Source organism: Musa acuminata, chromosome BXJ3-5, assembly GCF_036884655.1.
Source record: "Musa acuminata AAA Group cultivar baxijiao chromosome BXJ3-5, Cavendish_Baxijiao_AAA, whole genome shotgun sequence".
NCBI classification, from domain to species: Eukaryota; Viridiplantae; Streptophyta; class Magnoliopsida; order Zingiberales; family Musaceae; genus Musa; species Musa acuminata.
Window position 1 is genome coordinate 2,132,301 of NC_088353.1, and position 22,317 is coordinate 2,154,617.

General features: G+C 40.0%; 3 protein-coding genes across 17 annotated transcripts; all 3 read left to right on the top strand.

Annotated features, from left to right (window-relative positions):
- Window positions 1-1,042: 1,042 nt before the first annotated feature.
- On the top strand, window positions 1,043-4,130 carry LOC135638966 (VAN3-binding protein-like). Its single transcript, XM_065152602.1, has 7 exons — window positions 1,043-1,519; window positions 1,641-1,754; window positions 2,575-2,968; window positions 3,057-3,308; window positions 3,390-3,439; window positions 3,515-3,572; window positions 3,655-4,130. Exons 1-7 carry the CDS (start codon window positions 1,232-1,234, stop codon window positions 3,861-3,863), a joined length of 1,365 nt encoding a protein of 454 aa, XP_065008674.1. The 5' UTR covers window positions 1,043-1,231; the 3' UTR covers window positions 3,864-4,130.
- A 2,306-nt stretch (window positions 4,131-6,436) lies between these two features.
- LOC108952791 (heat stress transcription factor A-2b-like) lies at window positions 6,437-13,283 on the top strand. 15 transcript variants are annotated; one of them, XM_065150169.1, is made up of 9 exons: window positions 6,437-7,664; window positions 8,527-9,214; window positions 10,061-10,236; window positions 10,387-10,506; window positions 10,577-10,810; window positions 10,945-11,014; window positions 11,814-12,392; window positions 12,513-12,576; window positions 12,759-13,283. In XM_065150169.1, the coding sequence occupies exons 1-3, from the start codon at window positions 7,359-7,361 to the stop codon at window positions 10,117-10,119; spliced, it is 1,053 nt and encodes a 350-aa protein (XP_065006241.1). In that variant the 5' UTR covers window positions 6,437-7,358; the 3' UTR covers window positions 10,120-10,236; window positions 10,387-10,506; window positions 10,577-10,810; window positions 10,945-11,014; window positions 11,814-12,392; window positions 12,513-12,576; window positions 12,759-13,283. The 15 variants fall into 15 exon arrangements, with proteins under 15 accessions (XP_065006241.1, XP_065006240.1, XP_065006233.1 ...); XM_065150168.1 differs by having other exon boundaries at window positions 10,598-10,810; XM_065150161.1 differs by having other exon boundaries at window positions 8,527-10,506; window positions 10,598-10,810; window positions 11,814-11,889; window positions 12,002-12,392.
- Window positions 13,284-14,314: 1,031 nt separating this feature from the next.
- Window positions 14,315-19,685, top strand: LOC135637917 (transmembrane emp24 domain-containing protein p24beta3-like). Its single transcript, XM_065150802.1, has 4 exons — window positions 14,315-14,654; window positions 16,796-16,982; window positions 17,261-17,368; window positions 19,384-19,685. Exons 1-4 carry the CDS (start codon window positions 14,433-14,435, stop codon window positions 19,515-19,517), a joined length of 651 nt encoding a protein of 216 aa, XP_065006874.1. The 5' UTR covers window positions 14,315-14,432; the 3' UTR covers window positions 19,518-19,685.
- The last annotated feature ends 2,632 nt before the right edge of the window (window positions 19,686-22,317 follow it).

Here is a 22,317-nt window from a genome sequence, read left to right on the forward strand (position 1 = left end):
TATGGGAGCAGAGCATGTGGGGACTTTTAGATGAAGCCAACAAATTGGGATGCTGGGGGCCCAGCTGAAGGGCCACATCTGATACCACCCAATGGTTCATGGGTCCCTCTTGACCCTGTGGTGTGGGTCCTCCCTCAACCAATATTTGCACCTAATGGTCAAAGGGGACTGGGACTTGGTTGGTGGATTGGCTTAGGACAAAAGGGTTATATGGGTGGTTAAATTTTTTAGTGAGATCTAATTACCAATTCTAAGGTTGACTGAGACTTGACCTTTTTCTAATATGCTTGACTTCCATTTTATCTCTGTCCCACATATCAAATAGATGTATTTCTGAGGCAGTTGATCTGGAGATCATCGTCTACAAAATGTTGAGTTTATGTGTGCGCATGCACTCTTTTTTATGCAATTCATGAGACACAGCTCATGAAGTTGGACCATCATGTAATTGTCCGCCCCTTTATACCCTTCTCCGGCTAATCCGGCTAAGCATCTCTACATTAATTGTTCCCTTTTTGTCTTCAATTGACCAGCCTACTCGTCATGCGAATGGTGTGAGCCCTTCTTCAATCAGAGACGTATCACTGCTTTCACCTACACAACCAAAGGTGGGGAATCAATCTACAGGACAAATCAAATCAAAATGATGTTATGGGTGGGGCGGTGGGATTGATTCCATTTCCCCATCTATCAAATACATGTTAATTCAATTTGAAGGATGTGTTCCTTAGACTCTATCATACTGTTATGAGATTTTGCTCCATCTACATATATATAAGATCGAACCAGACCTATCTGATTCTAATAATCATATATATATAATACATAGTAAGAGGGGAGATTAAGTTGATTCTAATAATATTAACTTTATTTAATTATGATAATATATTCCGAATTTATTTTATTTGGACCTGCTCGCCATACATAGCTAATATTACCTTTATTCTGATATTATACTTGATGTGGAATTATTTACTGTATCACATGGCATTTTAATGTTTTCATATTATATATTGAGGTGTTACAATGTGTTCTAGTGATTGCATATCACACCAAACTTTATAATGTGTTACATGTAAAAGAGAGACGGTGAGGGAGATTACATTTATAGGACCAAAAGATAGAGAAAGAGAGTTGTCGGTATAACTCTTTCTCTCTCTCTGGTTTCTCTCTATAAAACCCCGTCCGAAAGATTGGCTCTTGGAAACTATACCATTGCCAAGCCGCGGCCATGGAAGAAGCTGGCGAGCCGTGGCGGTCGGAGCTACAACGCCCGCCGGAGCCGACCAAGGACCCGATGGAGTTTCTCTCCCGCTCCTGGGCCGCCTCCGCCCTCGAGGTCTCGAAGGCCCTGGCCCCGCCGCCGCCGCCCCCGCCCCCGCAGCCGGCCGCCATCCCCGAGGACGCCGCCGCCGAGGTGGAGGAGCTCGGCGTCGCGGCAGCGGTCGCAGGGAACACCTTCTCCTTCGCCTCTTCCGCTACCTCGCAGCTCGTCATGGAGCGGATCATGTCGCAGTCGGTGAGCCGCGTGCCATCTCCCTTATCAATCCTCTCTTCCACTACAAACCAAATTTTTATCTGATGCTGAAGTCTGATGTTTGTTACTCTGTTTCCTTCCCCTGTTCTTGTTGCCATGGCAGGAAGTGGCTCCTCTCACATCAGGACGGCTCTCCCACAGCAGTGGACCTCTCAACGGCGGCGGATCACTCTCCGATAGCCCTCCCGTCTCCCCCTCCGACATGGACGACGTCAAGGTCATTCCTCTCCTCTCTCTCTCTCTCTCCTTCTCGCTAATTCTTCAGTTGCTTCCTTTCTTGCTCCTCTTCGTGTTGAAGAAAACAATGTCTTCTTGTGAACAAAGACGACGGATTCTTCGTCAGATGGAGACACTGCACGAAGTCATAGTGACGCCCGAACTGTCTACAGTCGTCTCTCTATAATGTCAGCGTAGAGAGAGAGAAAAAGAGAACGGAGAAAGGGCAGAGAAAACGAGGCTTTATCTTCTTCCAATAAAACCACTGACATCTCATTTCCAGGGCCCGTCTTTGGACGACTGTTTTCTTTAGCATCTGCGAGCTTTTTGCTCCCCCCACATAGCTCTGGTTTCACAGTTCCACACACCCAGTAATCTTCCGTCCTCGTAAAATGCCACCTTTCGAGCTTTGATCGATCCACCTTACAGTTCATCGATGGTTTGGTTTCTACTCTTGCTGTTGTCCTGTGCAATTTGCGCATGGGAGCAAAGGCCACTTCTTTTGTCCTGTTGCTTTCTGAGCTGAGCCTGCGTTGGGATGTGGGCTTCGTTTTGCTTGTGAGCAAAGAAGTTGTCATTCCTCTCTGCAGAGCTTGTCTCCTCTTTGCCCTCGTTAAAGCGGCAAACTGCTTTCTCTCACAGTGTTAGCCTCCTCTGCATCCTTGATCACCTCAATTCCCCTCCATTACTGTCTCTTGAAACCTGTTAAGCTGTGTTGGAAATAAGTTGGAAGTAATTGGTCTGACAAATTCTTGGAACATGGGAAGTGCTTTAGAATTCGTGGCTATCGCAAGAGCTTAATAATGGTGGAATCCATGCAGTTCTGTGGAGCTGGTAACGCACCGAAGGCGCAACCTTACAGGGGGACGAGCAAGACAGTTGGGAGGTGGCTGAAGGATAGGAAGGAGAAGAAGAAGGAGGAGACCCGGGCCCAGAACGCGCAGCTCCATGCCGCGATCTCCGTGGCCGGGGTGGCCGCGGCGGTCGCCGCCATCGCAGCGGCAACCGCTGCCGCCTCGGGCTCCGGCAAAGACGACCGCGCCGCCAGGACCGACATGGCCGTGGCCTCGGCCGCCACCCTGGTGGCCGCTCAGTGCGTCGAGGCCGCTGAGAGCATGGGGGCCGAGCGCGAGCACCTGGCGTCGGTGGTTAGTTCTGCTGTCAGCGTCCGGACGCCGGGGGACATCGTCACTCTCACCGCCGCCGCCGCCACCGGTAACAATGTCGACATCCTATCGCTCACGACCCAGGTTGTTCTCGTCGGTCTATTCGTCGGTCCATGAGACTTCCCATGCATTGGCAGCGTTGAGAGGGGCGGCGACGCTGAAGGCGAGGGCGCTGAAGGAGGTGTGGAACATCGCCGCCGTCATACCGGTCGAGAAGGGAGGGACGGCGAACCACAACAACCACCGCCGCCGCAGCAAGCAAGAGAAGGAATTGGACAGCAACAGCAGTAGTTTCAGCGACGAGCTCGTCCCGGAGGAGAACTTCTTGGGCCTCTGCAGCCAGGAGCTCCTCGCTCGAGGCACCGAGCTGCTCAAACGCACACGGAAAGGTGATGTTCCCAGCCCTCCACCATTTCATCTCTTGTTGGGAGCTTCGTGAAACCAATTCGCGAGCTGATCTTTACTAGCAGGCGCACTTCACTGGAAGATCGTCTCCGTTTACATCAACAAAATGGGTCAGGTAATCTGATTCTTGCAGCAGTTACAGTCCCGACTTTGAGACGATGAGTTCTTGATGTTGTTCCTGGCGCTGCAGGTGATGATCAAGATGAAGAGCCGGCATGTGGCAGGCACCATCACCAAGAAGAAGAAGAGTGAGTCCCATGCACGACGACAAGCACCTGAGCTCCCTCTTTCTTCCAGGTCTCACATGCCGTTGAAACTGCTCCTTTGCAGATGTCGTCGTGGACGTCTGCAAGGACATCCAAGCATGGCCGGGGCGGCACCTACTGGAGGGCGGTGAGCAGCGCTGCTACTTCGGGCTGCGGACGGCGGAGCAACGCGTGATAGAGTTCGAGTGCCGCAGCCGGAGGGAGTACGACATGTGGACTCAGGGCGTTTCCCGCCTGCTCAACATCGTCAACGAGAAGAAGCACGTCGCCTGAACACGACACGATCGAAAGCCAACTGCGAGCTGCACGCATGCGTGGTATCCAACCGCCACTGTAAAGAACGGGAAGGGAGGCGACGGTGATTCCTGTGCAGTCTAGATATTTTTTGTTTCTTGTTCTTCGCCGGGTTTGCTGTACATCTGCCGATGGAGGAAAGAGCAGTGGTTTGTGTTCACCACTTGCTTTCACTGCTCATGGCTGGGAAGAATCTTTGACCGAAGCTAAAACGAAAAAGGCAAATCTTGTGGTTGAAAGATCAAAGCTCTGTTGCCCCGCTCTCCCCTTTTCCTTTTCTTGTTCCTCCTTTCACATTCTTCATGCCCCACTATCTGCAAAAGAGATGATAGAACCGGAGATTCATGATTGATGAGAGTGGATTTCGCAGGAAGAGGACAAGAACTCTAGCTTTTAAATATTTAAATATTAAAGATACAAAATACAAAAAAAAATATTTTTGATAGTAGCAGTCTGCAGCTTCAACTACAAATTCCCCTGTTCCAAAAGCCAGTTTGGTGTTTCAACAGGGAATGCTTGACATGCTAATAGATATTACTCAGTGGCAGTGCTGCCACCAATCTGTGGTCAAACTTCATTGTTGCTTGAATGCAGGGAGCACAGAACACCTGAAGGGTCTGATCAGACTTTAACATGATATAATGTACAAGGTGAAAGACACCAGATTTGTGAGAACACTTACTGCTTTGATGGGTTGCTTGATGTGCACATCACAGACACTGTGAACAGACTGGAGGATCATGAAGATGAATCAATTCATACAATTCTCTTTCTTCCTGGTTTAGATTTAGTGGCAGTCATTTAGCAACCATGACTGCAACATCATACAAATAAATGCCAGTGATTCACAAATCTTTTATTCAGTTTAGCAAGAGATAATCTTAAGGCTAAGGTATCTGTCAGGAGACAGACAAAAACAATGGTTCAGTTCCTAATCTTCTTCTCCAGCTCCATCAAATGTTCAGGGAGACTGCTGGTTAGATTGCGATTACATCAACAAAGAAACACTAAATGTATACAGACAGGAAATCATCTCACCACCAACCTCACATGGAATGTCCATTTGAGACACTCCTTGGAAGAGATGATTGGCCATTGCTTCAAATCTGATGCAGTGAAGAAGGAGATGAAGTCAAATGAACATAGGATGATTAGGTTTTGCAATTATAATGCAGATAGATTCCAAGTTCAGCATTGTGTGACAAAGAAGTGCAGTTGATTCATCCAGTTTGAACGATGTAGCTAATCAAATCGACAAACAGTCACAGAAAAATAAATAAGATGACCTCTTCCCAAACAACAAAAATGCCAAGAAACAGAGGCTTCCAAAATGACCTCTTCCCAATCTCCAAATTAACTCCTATGTTGCTGAATCAAAAAATCAATAAGATGAGAATCTATGTTTCTTTCTGTGGGATGTTTTAGTCAAAGAAAAAGAAAGAAAAGGAAACTGGTGCATTAGAGTGGAACTAAGCATAACAACAATAATTAGAACAAGAATGATACAAGATAGAAGCTGAATGCAGCAATAGTAATCAGAACAAGAATGATGCAGCATGCAAACACATGCAAGAAATAGGAATCCCACACAAATGTAGGAGTTTGATGACTTCAAGAAACAACAGGGAACAACCAAGATAGAAACTTCTGAGATATTGGCCTCAAATGCAGCAACTCCTATGCTAATCAATGCTGATAATATTATCTACACATTTCTGTAGGTGAATTGCTGTTTATACGTCATGATTATTTGGTACGATGATGAAACAAAGCCATCAAATAGCAGATAAAGATTCTTATAAAACCAATGTTAGTTTTAATAGATCGGCTCTCTGATACTAAATATCATGACTCGAATTTGATAAATTAATTGATTTATCAATGCATCTAAATTATTGATCAAATATTTAAGTTAATATTAATAATAGTATATCTATTAAATCCTTATAAGTTAATCTTAATCTTATCCACTTAATCGAGATATTATAATCAACCCGTGAAGTTTCTTTTTTCTCTCATTTTCAATTCTATGATTCACTTGGGATGGTAAAGAATAAGATATGTGTGTTCATAGTCGAATGAAATTAATTGAAAAAAATCATACAGAATTAATTTATAAAATAAAAATATAACATATTATGATTGATTAGATCAGGAAATATAACATGACATTTGTCTTAGTGATTCCAATATGATGTATTGATATGTTTGAATAATAAAATATTAGTATATTATTTAATATATTAATAAAAATTTTATCATTGATAGTGAAAATAAAATTTATATTTGACATATAAAATAAAAATTTATGTCAGTAGTTGTGTGCCAATGACCTTTCATTAATGTCAAGGGAAACTGTCCGTAACGGTAGTGTTTTGGTATTGCTACGTTTGCCCACCAAGTTCGATTCCAGAAACTTCCTCCCCTTTCCCGTGCTTGGTGGTTGCCAGCCGACAGGATCCCACCTGGTTCGCGCTAGAAGCTTCTAGGACCCACCACACGTGCTCTAGAAACTTCCACTACAGAAGAGGAAAGGGGCTCTTTTTTTGTTTTCTCGGCTCTTCCTCGGTCGCGCTCTCCCAGCAACACGGTCCGCCGAGATGCCGCATTTTCTTTGATTCCTTGCAGGAATCTTCCGTCGAATTCGACGCTTTGATTCTCTGCAATCTCTCTCTCTTGGAGTCGTGATCCGCCCTCGTTCGATGAGCTCGACTCGTTCATGCTACGATATCTTGTTAATCCGAAGGAGGAGGATGCGTCTTTGTAGCTCCCTACTGAAGAACTGTTGTTCCCTTTTATTTCTTTTACTTTGATTTGGTTGCGAGGCTTCAGAGATTCCCGGCTCTGCTTCGTTTAGTTCCCATTCGTCGCATCGAAGTTTCTACTTGTGATTGCTTTCGTCTCTCTTTCGTGCACCCTGTCATCGTTCCGATGGGCCCTTTTCTTTTTCTTTCCTCAATATGTTGTCTCTTCCCCTCTTCATCGTTGAACTCGGCTCTTTCAAGCTCGGACATCTCGTTATTCTGAAGGAAAAATTGGGTCTTTGTAGCTCCTTTTACTGTTGGTCGTTGTTTTGGTCGTAAAGCTTCAGCATTCCCGATACTGTTTCGTTATATTCCATTCATTACAGCGAAATTTGTTCTCGCTGATTTTCTTGATCTTTGTTGCGGACCAATTTCCCTTTTATTGCTGTTCTATCTGTTGACTCACAGCTTCCCAAGTTCGCAATGTTGTACGTTTTATTGGCTTTATGACCTGGAAAAACCTTCCTTTGCTCCAATCTTGTAGTTAGATTGCCATTGCGAAATCAAAGCACTAACTTTCTTTTTAAACATCCCTTTTCTACAAATTTGGCTGATTTAGGAAGTGTTCTCAATTCTATTTTTTGCTTGGTTGCATTAGCCCTTTCGAGCTTGTAACTTCCTTTCCAAGTTTTCACTAATCTTGCCAACTTTCTTGACATTCTCTTCAACCATGGATCCTAATCTGAACCCAGTGAAAGAGGAACATCAGGAGTTCTCTGATGCATCCGCCTCTTCTACCGATGTCGCCATGGATCCTCCTAAGCCATTGGATGGACTGCACGATGTTGGTCCACCACCTTTCCTTATGAAGACTTACGAGATAGTTGATGACCCCAGCACCGATCAAGTTGTTTCATGGAGCCCGAGGAACAACAGCTTTGTGGTCTGGAACCCTCACGCATTCGCGATGACTCTGCTCCCAAGATACTTCAAGCACAACAACTTCTCCAGCTTTGTCCGACAACTGAATACCTATGTAAGTATTTCCAATGTGGCTCATTTTATACACCCTTCTAGTTGTCTGCTGTCGAATTCTTAGCTTACTTGGTTTATTCATTATGTTATCTCGTTCATCTGTCGGCATAAATAAATCCATTTTTTTGTGCATAAATAAATCACTCATGGACAAGATGTAATGGTTCAGCAGTATAAAGGACTGTACCCTTCTTTTTATTTTTTTTAGAATTAGGTAGGTATTGATGTATCAGCATATGGTACGTTTGTAGAATTTGGATCCATAATGGTACGAGTCAAGTACCCAAAATTGAAAATCTTAATTTTAACACACTTCTAATTCTTCTGTTGCGAATGGTTGCATGTTATATTGAATGTAATTATGTACACCATAAGATTTGATTCCAAGGGCAAGAAAGAGGTAGTCTTTGGTTATGCAGCAACACTTTTCCTGCTTCTGCAGCTATCTTCTCATCACTCTCTGCATAAGCACATAGGCGAAGGAGTATTCTTTTAGTTTGATAGTTTTTCTCTTCGGTAATATCTTATTGTTTATTTCCAGGGTAGGAGAATACTCACAAGTTGCATGTCTCATAAGTTAGAGAAGAAAATATAGAAAGAAGATACACAGAATGACATGGACTCTTCCAGTAGAAACGATTTTGTTTGAGTAACCTATTTTGCTGTTGTGTTTCCATGTTCTTCTGGCACCAGCTATCATGGCTTTTCCTATTAGCTTTTCAGGTATTAAATCTGAGTTGTTTGCTTTTCATGTTTTCGACTGCATAATTATGAGGTTTCTTGAGAACAGAATGTCTTTAGATTTCATTGGTCAGAGTTTCCATCTGTTGTTTTGCTTCTTATAACATTGGATATCCATGCAGGGTTTCAGGAAGGTGGATCCAGATAGATGGGAATTTGCTAATGAGGGGTTTCTCAGAGGCCAGAGGCACCTCCTCAAGACCATAAAGAGGAGAAAGCAAGTCTCTTATCCTCCTTTGCAGCAGCAGCCTCTCTCTTCCTTTCTTGAGGTGGGAGAATTTGGGTTGGAAGGGGAAATCAACAGGTTAAAACGTGACAAGCAATTGTTATTGACAGAACTCGTGAAGCTGAGACAGGAGCAGCAGAACACAAGAAACCATCTCAAAGATATGGAAGAGAAGGTACTTGCAACAGAACAGAAACAGCAGCAAATGATGACATTCTTAGCCCGGTTTATGCGGAACCCCAGCTTCCTACAGCAGTTAGTTGAGCAAAAAGAGAGGATTAAAGAGCTTGAAGAGGCCATTTCTAAGAAACGAAGACGACCGATAGATAGAGCTCCTGAGAATGATGATGTGGGCACAAGCGGAAACCCAAAACTGAATATTTCTACTAAGATTGAAGCCGAGGATATGCATGACTTCCATGTGGAGGAGGTCTCAAGTTTGGGTAGTCTGGCTCTAGAGATACAGGAACTGGTCGACGAGAACAATCAAGAACAGTTTGAGCTGCAAGATGTCAAATCAGATGGGGAGCTGAACGATGAATTTTGGGAGGACTTGCTAAATGAAGGGATCGATGGTGAGAAAGGTAGATTTGAAACTGAGTCTGGAGGTAACGAGGTTGTGAATATGTTGGCTGACAAATTAGGCTTTCTTAGTTCCACCAATCCCAGATAGGGTGGCAATTCAATAGTTCGTATCTTGGTTGGAGTCTTTCTACCTTCCCTGCATTGGTTCAATTAATCTAAAGACACCCTTCTGCACATCATTTTCTCATTTCCTACATGGTGATATCGTTCATGTTGTACATCAGAATATGGAAATTTAGGCCCAAATTTCTTACATGGAATAGATTTTATTGAACCATTCATCGTGATGCCGCATCACATCATCTTTGGGGTCTTCACATGTACCATTATATCATGAAATTCAATTATTTTGTTGCTGTAATCTAGTCAGACCCCTTTCATTGCAGTGCTATTGATTAAACATGGGAGGATCCTCCTCCCATGATTTATCTGCTCCTAGTTGGCAAAAACTAAATTCTGATGGAAATTGTGATATGTATTTATAGTTGTACTAGGGAGTCAAGGGAAAGATCTTTCTTGTTTAAAATATTCTGGTGGAGATTAACTGGATCATTTTTGTTGACGTTTCTGGTTATCATTATCTGCAACAAGGTTGTTGATTTTGTTAAATATTTAAACCTGTGGTGATTACAAGTTTAGTAGTTTGATAAAATTCAATAATTCAAATTACCACATGTGGACAGACACATAAAAAATAAGGGTGTTTCTGATGGTGCATATTATTTAGATTTTTGGATTGACAAGCACGCCAACTCATGTGTCTCATGAACTCAGAAACATGACACTGCTAAGCTTCAATATATACCAGTCTTACATAGAATCGATTTGGTACAACTTTCAAACAGGCAAACAGAACAATTTGCATATTGTTGTCCAGGCAGATGAGCAGGAATTCCTAAGCTGAGAGACTACCATGACGAGGGGGAGTGTTCGCATGCTTCCAACTGAATGATGCAACAGAAGCATAGGTTGTGTGACCTACCACTTCATCTCTGGGGACTGCATCAGATATTTCTTTCAGGTCTTTGCTTGTGAGCTTCACTTTCAGAAGTGACAACATTGTCATCCAAGTTCTTGAACTTGGTTGTACCTGATATTATTCACAACATCAGGTGCCAGACAAATGTGTAATATACCAGTGCATAATGGCATCATGAATTTATCTGTGCAGCAACCAGAGGATCATAACCCAGCAAAAAATGCTTGATATGTCAGAACTGAGATTCCTGAACAAAATATAATCTTCTTCAAGCAGAGGGAGGACATGACCTTTGATTTTAGTATAAAACAGGTATTCCGGTCTCTTTCATTGATTCTGATTTTTGAACAGAAAATCTAATCTGAAACACCATTGATGGTAGGTTTTTCTGTAAACTTACCAGGGATAGGAGCCACATCATCTCCTTGGTGAAGGAGCTAAGCCAGAGCCAGTCGTGCAGGTGTACAGTGATGCTTCACAACCAACTTCTCTAATCCTCTAAGAGTCTCTTGTTCTTTTCCAAGATTTCTCCAGTGAACCTTGGATGCCAATTCTGAGAGAAATTCATGGATGGTTATCAGTTGACAGGCTGTTCTTATAGCACTGAAACATTCAGGTATGACAATACATCTTAGTACAAAAACCTAACTTCATCAAAATCTAGAATCAAAGTTCGAAAAAGATTAATTTATGTCAAATTCTCTACCGGATATGAATTCTGAGGTAAGCTTTCTGCAACTCCTTTGCTAGCCAAGAATCCGTGACCGATAGGACCTTATGGGACAATTCCAATGTCAAATTCTCGACCGGATAAATTCAGGTGAACCTGTTCTCTTGTTGTTCTTTTGTCTTCTCATCATCGTATGGATGTGCATGGGTCACAAAGAAATTGGCATTACAAGTACAATACATTACTCTTCCAAAATGCCAGCAAAGTTGTGTATCAATCAACTCTGAGCGTAACCAAAAATAATCTCATACCTGCAAACTGGGATAATTTCTTCCTCAATATCCTGAGACCAGAGAGACCACTCGATCTGCACTGCACTTATGGGATGCACAGTGTGGGAATGCTGAATCATCTCCGAACTTGCCTATGATGGTCCGACATACTTCACCTTGCCTTCTTCCACCAGCTTCTTTAGCTCGCCCATCTAGCACAAACCAGAATGTACAATACTCTAGTTTAGCCCCACATCATCATATGTGAGAGGACAATTGAGCCAATTATAGGTGTTAGAATGAATGGATCAATTATTCTATCGGTCTCGGTAATAGGGACAGTATTCAATATTATATATGATAAGAGATCCAAGTAGAAAGAGAGGTATATGTGGATCAGTAGTTTCATCTACAACATGAAGCTACTACTAAGTTAAATCTCACATGCACCGCGAAGTTTGATTTTATGCTATATTTAGATTTTATCAGGGATGTCAAGTCTTAAGTGAGGAAGATTGATCGGTATAAGCAAACGCATGACCCTTTGTCATGCAATCATGCATGAAGTTGTCCATCTGCTATGGTGTTATTTTTTTGTTTTGCTTCTGTGACCCGAGTATTTATGTTTTAGTAGGAAGATCGCGTGTGTGTTACTAATTTGTTTTCTCACTTTGCAGGTCCTATGTGGCTACAAAGGTCACGGGAAGGTCGATCTTTTGTGAGCAGGTATCACAAGGATGTTGAATGGCTTTGGTAAATCCAACTAACTCCATGACAATTGGTCTGTCTGTTACACAAATAGAGATCTTCTAGGTTTTGTTACTTACAGTTTCCTCAATTGGCACCATCTTGTCGCGGTGTAAAGCTCTCGTTTCAGCAAGCCCGTAAATGTTGAAGGTGTCGAAGAAGGTGATGCCACTCTCAAAAGCATGCTTGATGATGGACATCCCAACCTCAGTCACTCACTGGTGCATTGAATATCCCACTGAGACCCATGCACCCAAATCCTAGCTTCGACACCTGCATGAAAATAAATGAAGCAAAAAGAGAAGATTGCCCAAGAGATCAACATTAACATCATGCAGGAAGCATCTCCCTTCAGCTTATCAGAGAAGGTGTGATCTCTAGTCCTTGGGAACCCAACTTCACTCTGGGGGGTCTGAATCTTGTCCTGCAACTCCATTTTTAGTCACTGAATGATTCCTCAGCTACAGATTGATGATGCCACCCTATATATATTTATATATAGGACAAAGGTACTGCTGGTACTGTTAGCATTAAAATATTTCAAGGAAACTCAAAATTTCTATTATACTGTTATTTCTTTATTAAAATGTATTAAGTTATTTGAAGTGTTGCATTTGTTTTATTGCAAGAATGTTTTAAAGACTGAAGTTTTATGCTTCCTACATCATCTTTTGGCTGTCGGCAACCAATACAGTATGTCTTCCTCGCAATCATCCTCATTTGTTTTTTGTTTAGATGTTCTTTTTTTCTAGTGTTCATAAATCTGCATCAACCTCTTTATGATCCTTAAGAAATTGTCAAGTTTATGTTAAATAATTTTTTTTCTTAATTTTAATCGGATTAAATTTATTTATTTTTTAGTTTTCACTCAACAGGAATAAGAGGCAGGCAAGAAATGACTTGTAAGAGAGTTGTCTGACGTGTTTCAGCGAGCTCATGGCCTCTGTAACCATCCATTAACAAGGCAGCCATGGCCATGAATTCAAAGATCACATTGGAAGGACAGAATTTTCTGGTGATTGACTTCAACAAGCTGTAATCTACCACATGCAGCTCAACCAAATCACAAGTAGCACAAGTGTGTTACTAACAAAAGTGCATCAGTACAGCAGACTAAGCAATATTGTCTTTGGAGGATCTAGAATTGCTGGTGATTGACTTCAACAAGCTGTAATCTACCACATGCAGCTCAATCAAATCACAAGTAGCACAAGTGTGTTACTAACAAAAGTGCATCAGTGCAGCGGACTGTAAGCAGTATTGTATTTGGAGGATCCTAGAATTTGTTGGTGCCTCTCATAATGTGTTCTGTGGCATTGAGCAGACTGTAAGCAATCTTGTATTTGGAGAACACTAGAATGTGTTGGTGCCTGTCATGAGGTGTTTCTTGACATTGTGAATTCATCAGTCTGGAGCAATAATTTGCATAGATTCATCAGTAAAATGATACTTCTCTTGAAGAACTATTAACATAATTACATTTGAGATTGCAAGGTAGGTTGAAATAATTAGGTAAGTTGTATATACAGTTTGTGTTGTAGAAATTAGATTATTGAGGTGAATGTGTTGAATTATTGAGGATGACAAATTAATTTTTTTCTTGAACAATTAGATGTACTTTCGATAGAGATGAAGGATGATAGGGAACTTACAAATATCATAGTTAGAATATGTAAGATAATTAAATATTAGTGGTGAGACTTGAGTTACCTTAACCATCAAACTATAACTAAATAAATAGTCATAAGTTACATTCACCCTATGTGTGACATTTTCTCATATACTCTCCATCATATATACCCCTCTAAAGTTGAATATATCACTTTAAACTTATATAAAAAAATCAAAATAATCTAACTTCATTCAGTTTATATTTTTTAAAATAATTATAAAAATGAAATTCATATCATCGTCTTTTGTCATAATAATCATTGGGCCTTATATAATACGATCATCGATTTGGGTACTTTCGCTCCTCTTATACTCAGCTTACTCTACCTCTTACCCCATATTCTCTGTCCCTTGTGATCGCTTTTGTCGCATGGGATTTTCCCTTCTTTCTCTTTGTGTGACTCATCATGTTTGATAAAAAATAAAAGATAAAAGGGTAAAGTATGAGAAAAGTTGACGAATGTTCTAAGGTTGATAATTAACGATGCATAAGGAGAGAACGATGCTCGACCTCTTAAAGATAATTGGTCCGGCCAATTGGTGGTGGTGCGAGCCATTTATGAGATTATAAAAAATAGAGGCACCGTTTAACAAAAAAAAAAAAACAACAATTGCGAAAAAAATCTAAAAAAAAGAGGGTTTTTTTAGGAAAATCGTCTAAGAATATTATGATATTATAAATAACAATTACGGAAACGTTGGGGGACTAATTCACAAAAAAGCTCAAACAAACACAAATACGATGAATGAAACGCCCCACGAGCTCGATTGAGGGCTTTCCAAACCCTACGGCTGGAAGAACCGGATCGAAGGAGAAATCCCCACGAAAAGAGGGAGAAGAGAGGGGTTAACGGGATCGAGATCAAGCTTGGCGTTCAATGGAGAGGACGAGGAGATCGGTCGGACTCGCGGAGGTCTTCTGGATCCTCGGGCTCCTTGCGACCGTACCCTGCCGTCTCTCCGCTCTGTCCGTCACTGTCAACGATGTGGAGTGCGTCTACGAGTTCGTCCTCTACGAAGGCGATACCGTCTCGGGCAATTTCGTCGTCGTGGATCACGATATCTTTTGGAGCTCCGATCACCCTGGCATCGATCTTGTCGTAAGTTCATCCGATTTCTCTTTGCATTAAGGGTTTCAATTTTTATTTTTCTTCTGAGGTTTATGCGATTGGAGGTCAACATCAGGCTGCCTTGACTGAGATCTAATCATTGGTTTCTCAAATCTTAAAATTTGCTGATATTTCGCTTTATTTTGTAGAAAGTTCAAATCTTTTCATGTCTCAATACTTTGTTTCTTCTAGTTCTGGACATGTTCTTGAACTCATATCAAGGCTGCTGCTATACTCCTGTTCGCTTTTTGTATTGCTAAAAATGAGTCCTTGATGCAGAGGATGCCCTCTTTTTTCATTGAATAAGAAAGGAAATCCATTTCTTGTGAGAAAGGAAAATATTTTTTTCCAAAAGACAAGTAAATCTTTAAAAACCATGCTTAGTGACTTTTGCATCCAGCCCTCATCTCTCCCCACATTTACCATGGCTTGATGCACATAGTCCTAGGATCTAAAGGTTAATTTGATCTACGCAACTTGAATTTGAAGCATGCTTTATGGATACAGTTGCATGTTTCTGTGTAATCTGCATGCAGATGGTTGCATAGACTGGCTATGTAGTTTGACAAAATCAAGACATTTCAACATACATGGCTTAATATGCCACCTGTACTGGTTGGTATGGGTCAGTGTTTACTGGTAAAACAGCCAGTTGGGATGCAGATTATGTAATTTTGTCCAATTCGATCTGGCATGGGTTGGACAGTCTGGTAAGCCACTTTACAAGGGCTGTAAGCTGGTCCATACCTGGTTATGGTATCATTTCTTTTTCTTTTTTCATTTCTAACAGTTGTTGCAGTTTCTTTTTCTTTGTTTTCTTGTTTCTTCTCTTTTTCTCTTTTCTGTTAGAGTCCCTTCCCTCTCCTTTGCCTGATCTTCCTTCCTACTCTGTCACATCACTGCTATCTCCTCCTACTTGTCTGGCTGATTGCCTCCTTATATCAAGTGTTGGTATATCAACCCACACTGGTACCATACTGATATTGGTGTCAGTTCGATATGTATAAGACCAAGATTTTATTCCTTGTGCATATGTATTAACCTTTTTTTTAATTAAAAGGTACTTCCCACCACAATAATCTTGAAGTTACGTTGAAGAAGTGGACCTAATTACTATTCTTCAGAGCTTTAAGTTATCCTGCACAGTTTTGCCTACTTTTTTTATTTTTTGGTTAACATTCCTTGCTTGTCATCCTTCATAATATGTGACATTGTAACCTAAAGGCCCAATAAATGGATACTTCCATAAACTAATTATTTATCAAATAAATTGGTACCTTGAATATGAACACTGATCTACATGAAGTTGGTAGGTGTATTTTATTCTTATTATTAGTTATAGGTGAGTAGTATGAGATGCTAGTGAGTAAATTAACTAGCCTTTCTGGTTACCCTTTATAATATAATTGTGTGGTGTTGATGTTCTGAAAGTTTTTCTGCTCTCAATTTGGATTAGCCAGTCTGACTGGTATCTGTTAAAGTCAATCCATGACAGCCCAAAAGAAAATACATATATGGGAATCATGAAAAGAAAGAAAAGCACATTTGACTGATCCAAGACATTGGTGTAAGAGAAGAATAAATAAACCTGTTATATATGGGAATCCTCTATCTTCTATCAAAGAGCCTGCTGGATCATTTGAAACCTCTAAGGAGTAAAAAGAAGTGGATAATAGAGAGCAGGAGATGGACACTCTTTTAAGTTCTTTATATTTTACAAAACTGAATAATTGTACTTTAACTTTCTGAAACAGGTCTTTAAAATTAAACAAACCATGAACAAGTTGACATGATTGCTATCTTATATTATGTTTAATTTTGTAACATTTCAGTTTTCTTTAACAAAATTTTGCATAAGTTCTTTTCTTCAATCTGTATCATCCTTTTGAACGTTGTTGCCGATTCTTTTCTGTAGAAGGTCAACATTTTTAAGGTGCACAAGAAAATTAATCTTTAGATCATAATCTGCATGTTGGTGTTGCTTTTGTTCTCACTCACTGGTTCGACTGTTCAAGCCATGTTCCATCATCATGCATGACTCCATTTTTATATGGAATTTGTTGTTTATATCTTTTTTTGGGGGTAAGATTGTAGTACTTGATTGTTACTGAAATATATCAAAATGTTTGTAGGTGACATCACCAGCTGGTAACACTGTGCATTCCTTGAAGGGAACTTCTGGTGACAAGTTTGAGTTCAAGGCTCCAAGAGGTGGAATGTACAAGTTCTGCTTTCATAATCCAAACAGAACACCAGAGACTGTCTCCTTTTACATTCATGTAGGCCATATTCCAAACGAACATGACCTAGCCAAAGATGGTTAGTAACAATAAACTTGGAGCCAGAAACTTATCTGCTTCTAGTTAAATGTTGATGATCTTATAAATTATTTCCTAGAAGTTTTCACTGAGACAATTTGTTGGAGGATATTAACTAATTAATTGAGCAAAATTGGTGAACCATTACTTTTGTTATGCCTATTTTGTGAAACAAAAATATTATCACGCTAGAGTGATATCTGTCATATATATGGTAAATGTTGTATTCTGTCAATTTCATTTTCTTTAGCTAAATGTTTATAACTAATCCCACCGCAGAGCATCTAAACCCAATTAATGTGAAAATTGCGGAGCTTAGAGAAGCATTGGAGTCTGTCACAGCAGAACAACGTTACCTAAAAGCACGTGAAGCTCGTCATCGCCACAGTAAGCTAAATTATCTAATTTATATACTTTGTTGAATAGATTATTACAGAAATTGATTACCCATGAACTCAATAGTTTGTAGATGTTAATAATATTTTTTTTTGTTGATGCAAATCATGTTCCAAATGTTTTGTTGTTCCTAAACATTCAAGCTTTTTGGTTCTTAGCGTCCACAGAAAACAAATATCTTTCGAAATCTCCAAAAAAAAAAAAAAAAAACTTAGGGGAAAACCCTAAAAAAACTCTAGAAAGAATTATTTTAAAGGAAAAAAGAAAGATAGAATACTGGTTGTTTGGAAAATCTGAGTGCTCAAGTCATGTACATCTGTCCAGATAGTTTTGTTGCGACTGTGAACACACTTGGTCTTATTCTATGGCACTCTTTTCTATTTCTTCAAACAACAAAATGAAAACAATGTTTGCACTTGTTTTTAGTTTTCATTCTTGAAAACTGCAAGTTAAAATGTAACTTAAACACACATCTAGAAGCATAATTTTGGTCTTATTACATCATGATTCTATTACATATATATTGTATCCTATTGTATTATAAGTTATCTTATACATGTTATTGCTGCTAGCTACCCACTGTGTTCTTCCCAAACCACTGGACTAGCCAAACCCACCATTGTGGTCTGTCTACTTTCTTTCTCTGAGACATGTCCAAGTTAACTCAACCAAATTAATTGTATCCTGAAAATATAAACAAACTGTACTTTGTTCTTGTAACAGAAAGTAGGGAACTTTTCAGAGAAAACAACCAAAGAACTTTTCAGAGAAAACAACCAAACAGGCTATGCTCATTGGAAATCTGAAATCTAGATATCAACAAGTAACAAAATTTTATTAAGCTGATGCATGTTCTACTACCTCCCATATCCATTCCGATAAAAGTCATCACATTGATATGGTTCTTGTTAGATGATAGCTTAGTCTTGGTTTTTCTTATCAAAGTTTAAAAAACCCTGGTTATTTACTTTATTCTTTTAAATGTAAGTGCTGGAAGTATGAGATTCTAGATGGTCGCCACTTGTCCTTAAAATTGCTGGCTTCTTATAGTAAGATGTTATAGGAGACTAGGATGCTAAGGGGCTTGTTTTTTTCCGTCAACATGTACTTCTCATTCCTGATCTCCTCCATGACTGAGTTAAGAGGTAGAAGCATGTTATATCAAAGGATCTTAAAAACAAAAGTATCTACTTGGTTGTAACAAGAAAGTAATGCTCTACCTTTTTGCTCCTTTTGCAGCTCATTTGATGTGAAAATGCTTATTCTTTCTTTCAGATCATTCCTTTTTTTTTTCTTGTGGGGTTTTGGGATGTGTGTGTTTATGGTGGGGTTTGGGGGTCGGTGTATAAGTGTTCATTGTTTTTTTTGAAATGTTTGTTTTTGCCTTTCCGGATTTATTGTTTTTTAGGCATCAGTTTCCTATCCTGTTAGTGAACATTCAAGATTCACCAAATACATGCTCTTTCATCCACTTTTTGTCTTCATTGTTGGCTTTCAATTTTTCTTAAATAGGATCCTTTTGTTAGTTTTCTGGAGTTCTTTCTTTTAGACAGTGTTATGTTTTCTTTTTGGGGACTTCTTTTTCTTGTTATGTAGGAATAATTCAGAAATGAACACAGTTCAACTCAAGAGGAATATGAAAATCCACTCACTTTCATTTTACTTCTACTAAAAACACAGAGCTTAAAGATATGTTAGAAAGGTGAGATAATATTCAAGAGGACCAAAGATCCATTTAGAGAAATGGGTGAAAGTAAAAAAGGGAAACACTACTACCACACATGAACAATGAAATATATGCTTCTTTCGGGACTTTAGTGGTCCAAACTCCACAGGATGCATAGTTCATCTTTGTTGACAGACAGTAGTAACGTTCTTTCTGTATGCTTCCAACTTATTATTTCTCTTTGGATTTTGATCGTTTGTGGGTTCTTGAAAGAACTTTTCATTTGATGGTCAGCGATAGTGGATTGACCAGTTTTGTCTAATTATATCTTTCAACGCAGCAAATGAGAGCACCAGAAGGCGCCTTACCATCTACACATTGACCGAGTACTTGGTGCTGGCTTGTGCAAGTGGGCTTCAGGTTGTGTACATCCGACGCCTATTCAACAAATCAGTGGCATACAACAGGGTGTAGACTTCGACCTCAGTCTTAGTTGCCGGTCTTGTTCTAGGGCTTGTCCCTGAGGGTCCATATCTATCTTTCTTTTAGAAGTGAGTAGTGAGAAACTGATGGTACATTCCATTGTATTCTCTAAGACCGAACTAATTATATCATATGGTTTATCATTTCTGTTCTCTTGTATGTTTGTGTTTAATAGTTTCTCAGTTAAAATGATTTACTGTTAGCAAAAGATTGCCAGACATTTACATTATTGTATTCATCTGATTGTGATTAATTATACCTACCCAGAATGATCGGCACCCAAAAATGTGATGTGATACTTACTACATCTATCATTTGTAGTCGTTCCACTCTCTTAGATTTGTATAAAGGCATGATTTAATTTCGATGTCATACTCTTCTGTTAGCTCTAATGTTAGAGTAGTCGTTCTCTGCTCTTAGTGAAGGTGGTGGTGCTTTGTGTCTTTAGCACAAAGAAACATTGACTGCCGTGCACCCTTAATCTCCTGTCTTCCGATCATGCCCTCATTGTTTTGGTCATATTACGCTCTATGGATAGATTGGTACGTAAAAGCAACTGCCAAGCTGCCTCCTCCCGACAAGCCGTCGTTACAATGAGCTACGGCGGCGAGAACGGCGAGGATGTTTTGAGGCGTTCGATTGGACGGCGGCGAAGTGGCCGAAAGCGACTGTAGCCCTTCTCGTCTACGTTGGAGGGCGTGGTTGGCGTAACAAAGGAACAGACTGCGAAACCCATAGCCATTCCCACGATATAGACCTTGTTCTTCGATGCACCCATGGCAGACGAACCAACATCTGGAAAACAGACTTTGGAGCTTGATTCAGATGACGGTGGCAGCTTCAGGTTCTTATGGTGCACCCACACCATCGCACACGGAGAGAGAGAGAGAGAGAGAGAGAGAGAGAGAGAGAGGATGGTGCACCCACACCATCGCATGGTGGCACCTTCTTAGGTGGCTGTGGCGATTGGGGGAGGAAGAAGATGGGGAGAGGAAACTCGAAGGAATGAGCTATATTAGTTTGGTATGCAATGTATACTGACTGAGGAATTAAGAGTTGTAGTTTCAGAACCAAAGACATGGCCATGACAAGGCTTAGTTAGGGGAGAAAAGCCATAGTAGCTAAACATTGTCGACATCTTGTGATTTTATACATGTATGTAATGTTTGCCTTAATGATGTCAAATGAATACACGACACATACTGCCTCTTTTACCTCGTAAAGGATACACTAACAGACATCCATGTTGTCTCATGAGAGAGAACCGTGAAGACCTCATCTAATCACACATCTATACATTGTTCTTGTGAAGTGAGCAGGTGAAGAGGTTCTTATATACTTACATTGTCTCCATCTTGTCTTGTCCTATATTTCATGTAGGAGATTGCTATGCCTGTCGATGGGGAAGAAGTGAAGCTGTCGCAGCATGACCTAGCAATGACTAACCCTTGATGAACACACCAAGTCATTCAAAGTTAGATCATGCTGGCAGCTTCACTCATTCCCCTGGGCACGTCTCAATGATCTTAATCTGATGAAAATATTATAGCTCCAAAAGGTCAAGAAGAAAACAGAAAGAAAGATCAAAGCGATGAAAAGCTTAAGAGTCAGAAAAAGAATTACCAGCTACAGAGAGAATGCAGAAGAGAGGAGAAACCAAGAAGAAGCATCAAACAACAAAGGTAAAGAAGCATCATTTCCTTGTGGAGGAAGTAGATAGGAATATGTCACGCTCTTAAGACCCACCGACTGGATTTATAGAGGGAAGACTCAAGTGATGGGTTGGTGGGCGCAAGTAAAGATCCCCCGCCCTCCCTCCCCACCTAAGGGACATCTAAGCCAAAGCTAAAAGTAAGATGAGACTAGAGGAAGAGGGAGTGAGAGAGAGAACAGCTGTCATACAGGTTTTGTGTGTAAGGGTTTAGGGTTACAGCCTTCCAGTACTGCTATGTATATAGATAGGGGGCATTAGGGTTGCAGGCTGCAGGGCGGAGTCCATCACCAAAGGGTTGACGACGGTCATACAAATGACTGTCAAATATATGCATGGAGGACATAAGACTAACGAATATATGCTGTGTAATAGCTTCTACATGTCGACATATTACGTACCTTTGTGCATCAGGTGGGGTTTTAGCTCCCCTTGAACTCTTCTTAGGCTTCTAATCCAAGAATGACTTGACGAAGAGAATGATAAAAAGATGAGAATAGAGATAAATATAAAATAATAAATTTTATATTTTTAATATAATCTATATTAAAATATATTCTAAAAATAATATTTTCAAATCACGTTAAATCCAATATCACCTGAGCACAAAAATCTTCACATTAATATAAAGTCATGCGAGAAATACGATGTCCTGCTCTAAAATATCATATCAAATATAATATCATATGATATAAGTGAATCTTTCAAATTAAGTATCGAACGTAGATTGATCTATTACCAAATACAAACCTCGTCTAATGGCCAAAGGACTTCACCAATAGCAATGTGTTAATTTTACAAAACCTTCGGTTCAATTGTTAAATCACTAATAATTTGACTCATCTTAAATTTGGCTATTACTCAAAAGTTGATATACACGTCAACTATATGTTAACAATATTTTCTTATATGAGACATTAACTTAAGATATATGTATATAGTTATTCTTTCACTTCATCTATTCTCAATATATAAATCATGTGTGTAAACTATGAAAAATTATTTATAAACTTTGTTAAGCTCTAAGAACCTGCTATACAGAACTTCTTATTTTTTAGTCAGTCAAATTCATAAACTCTA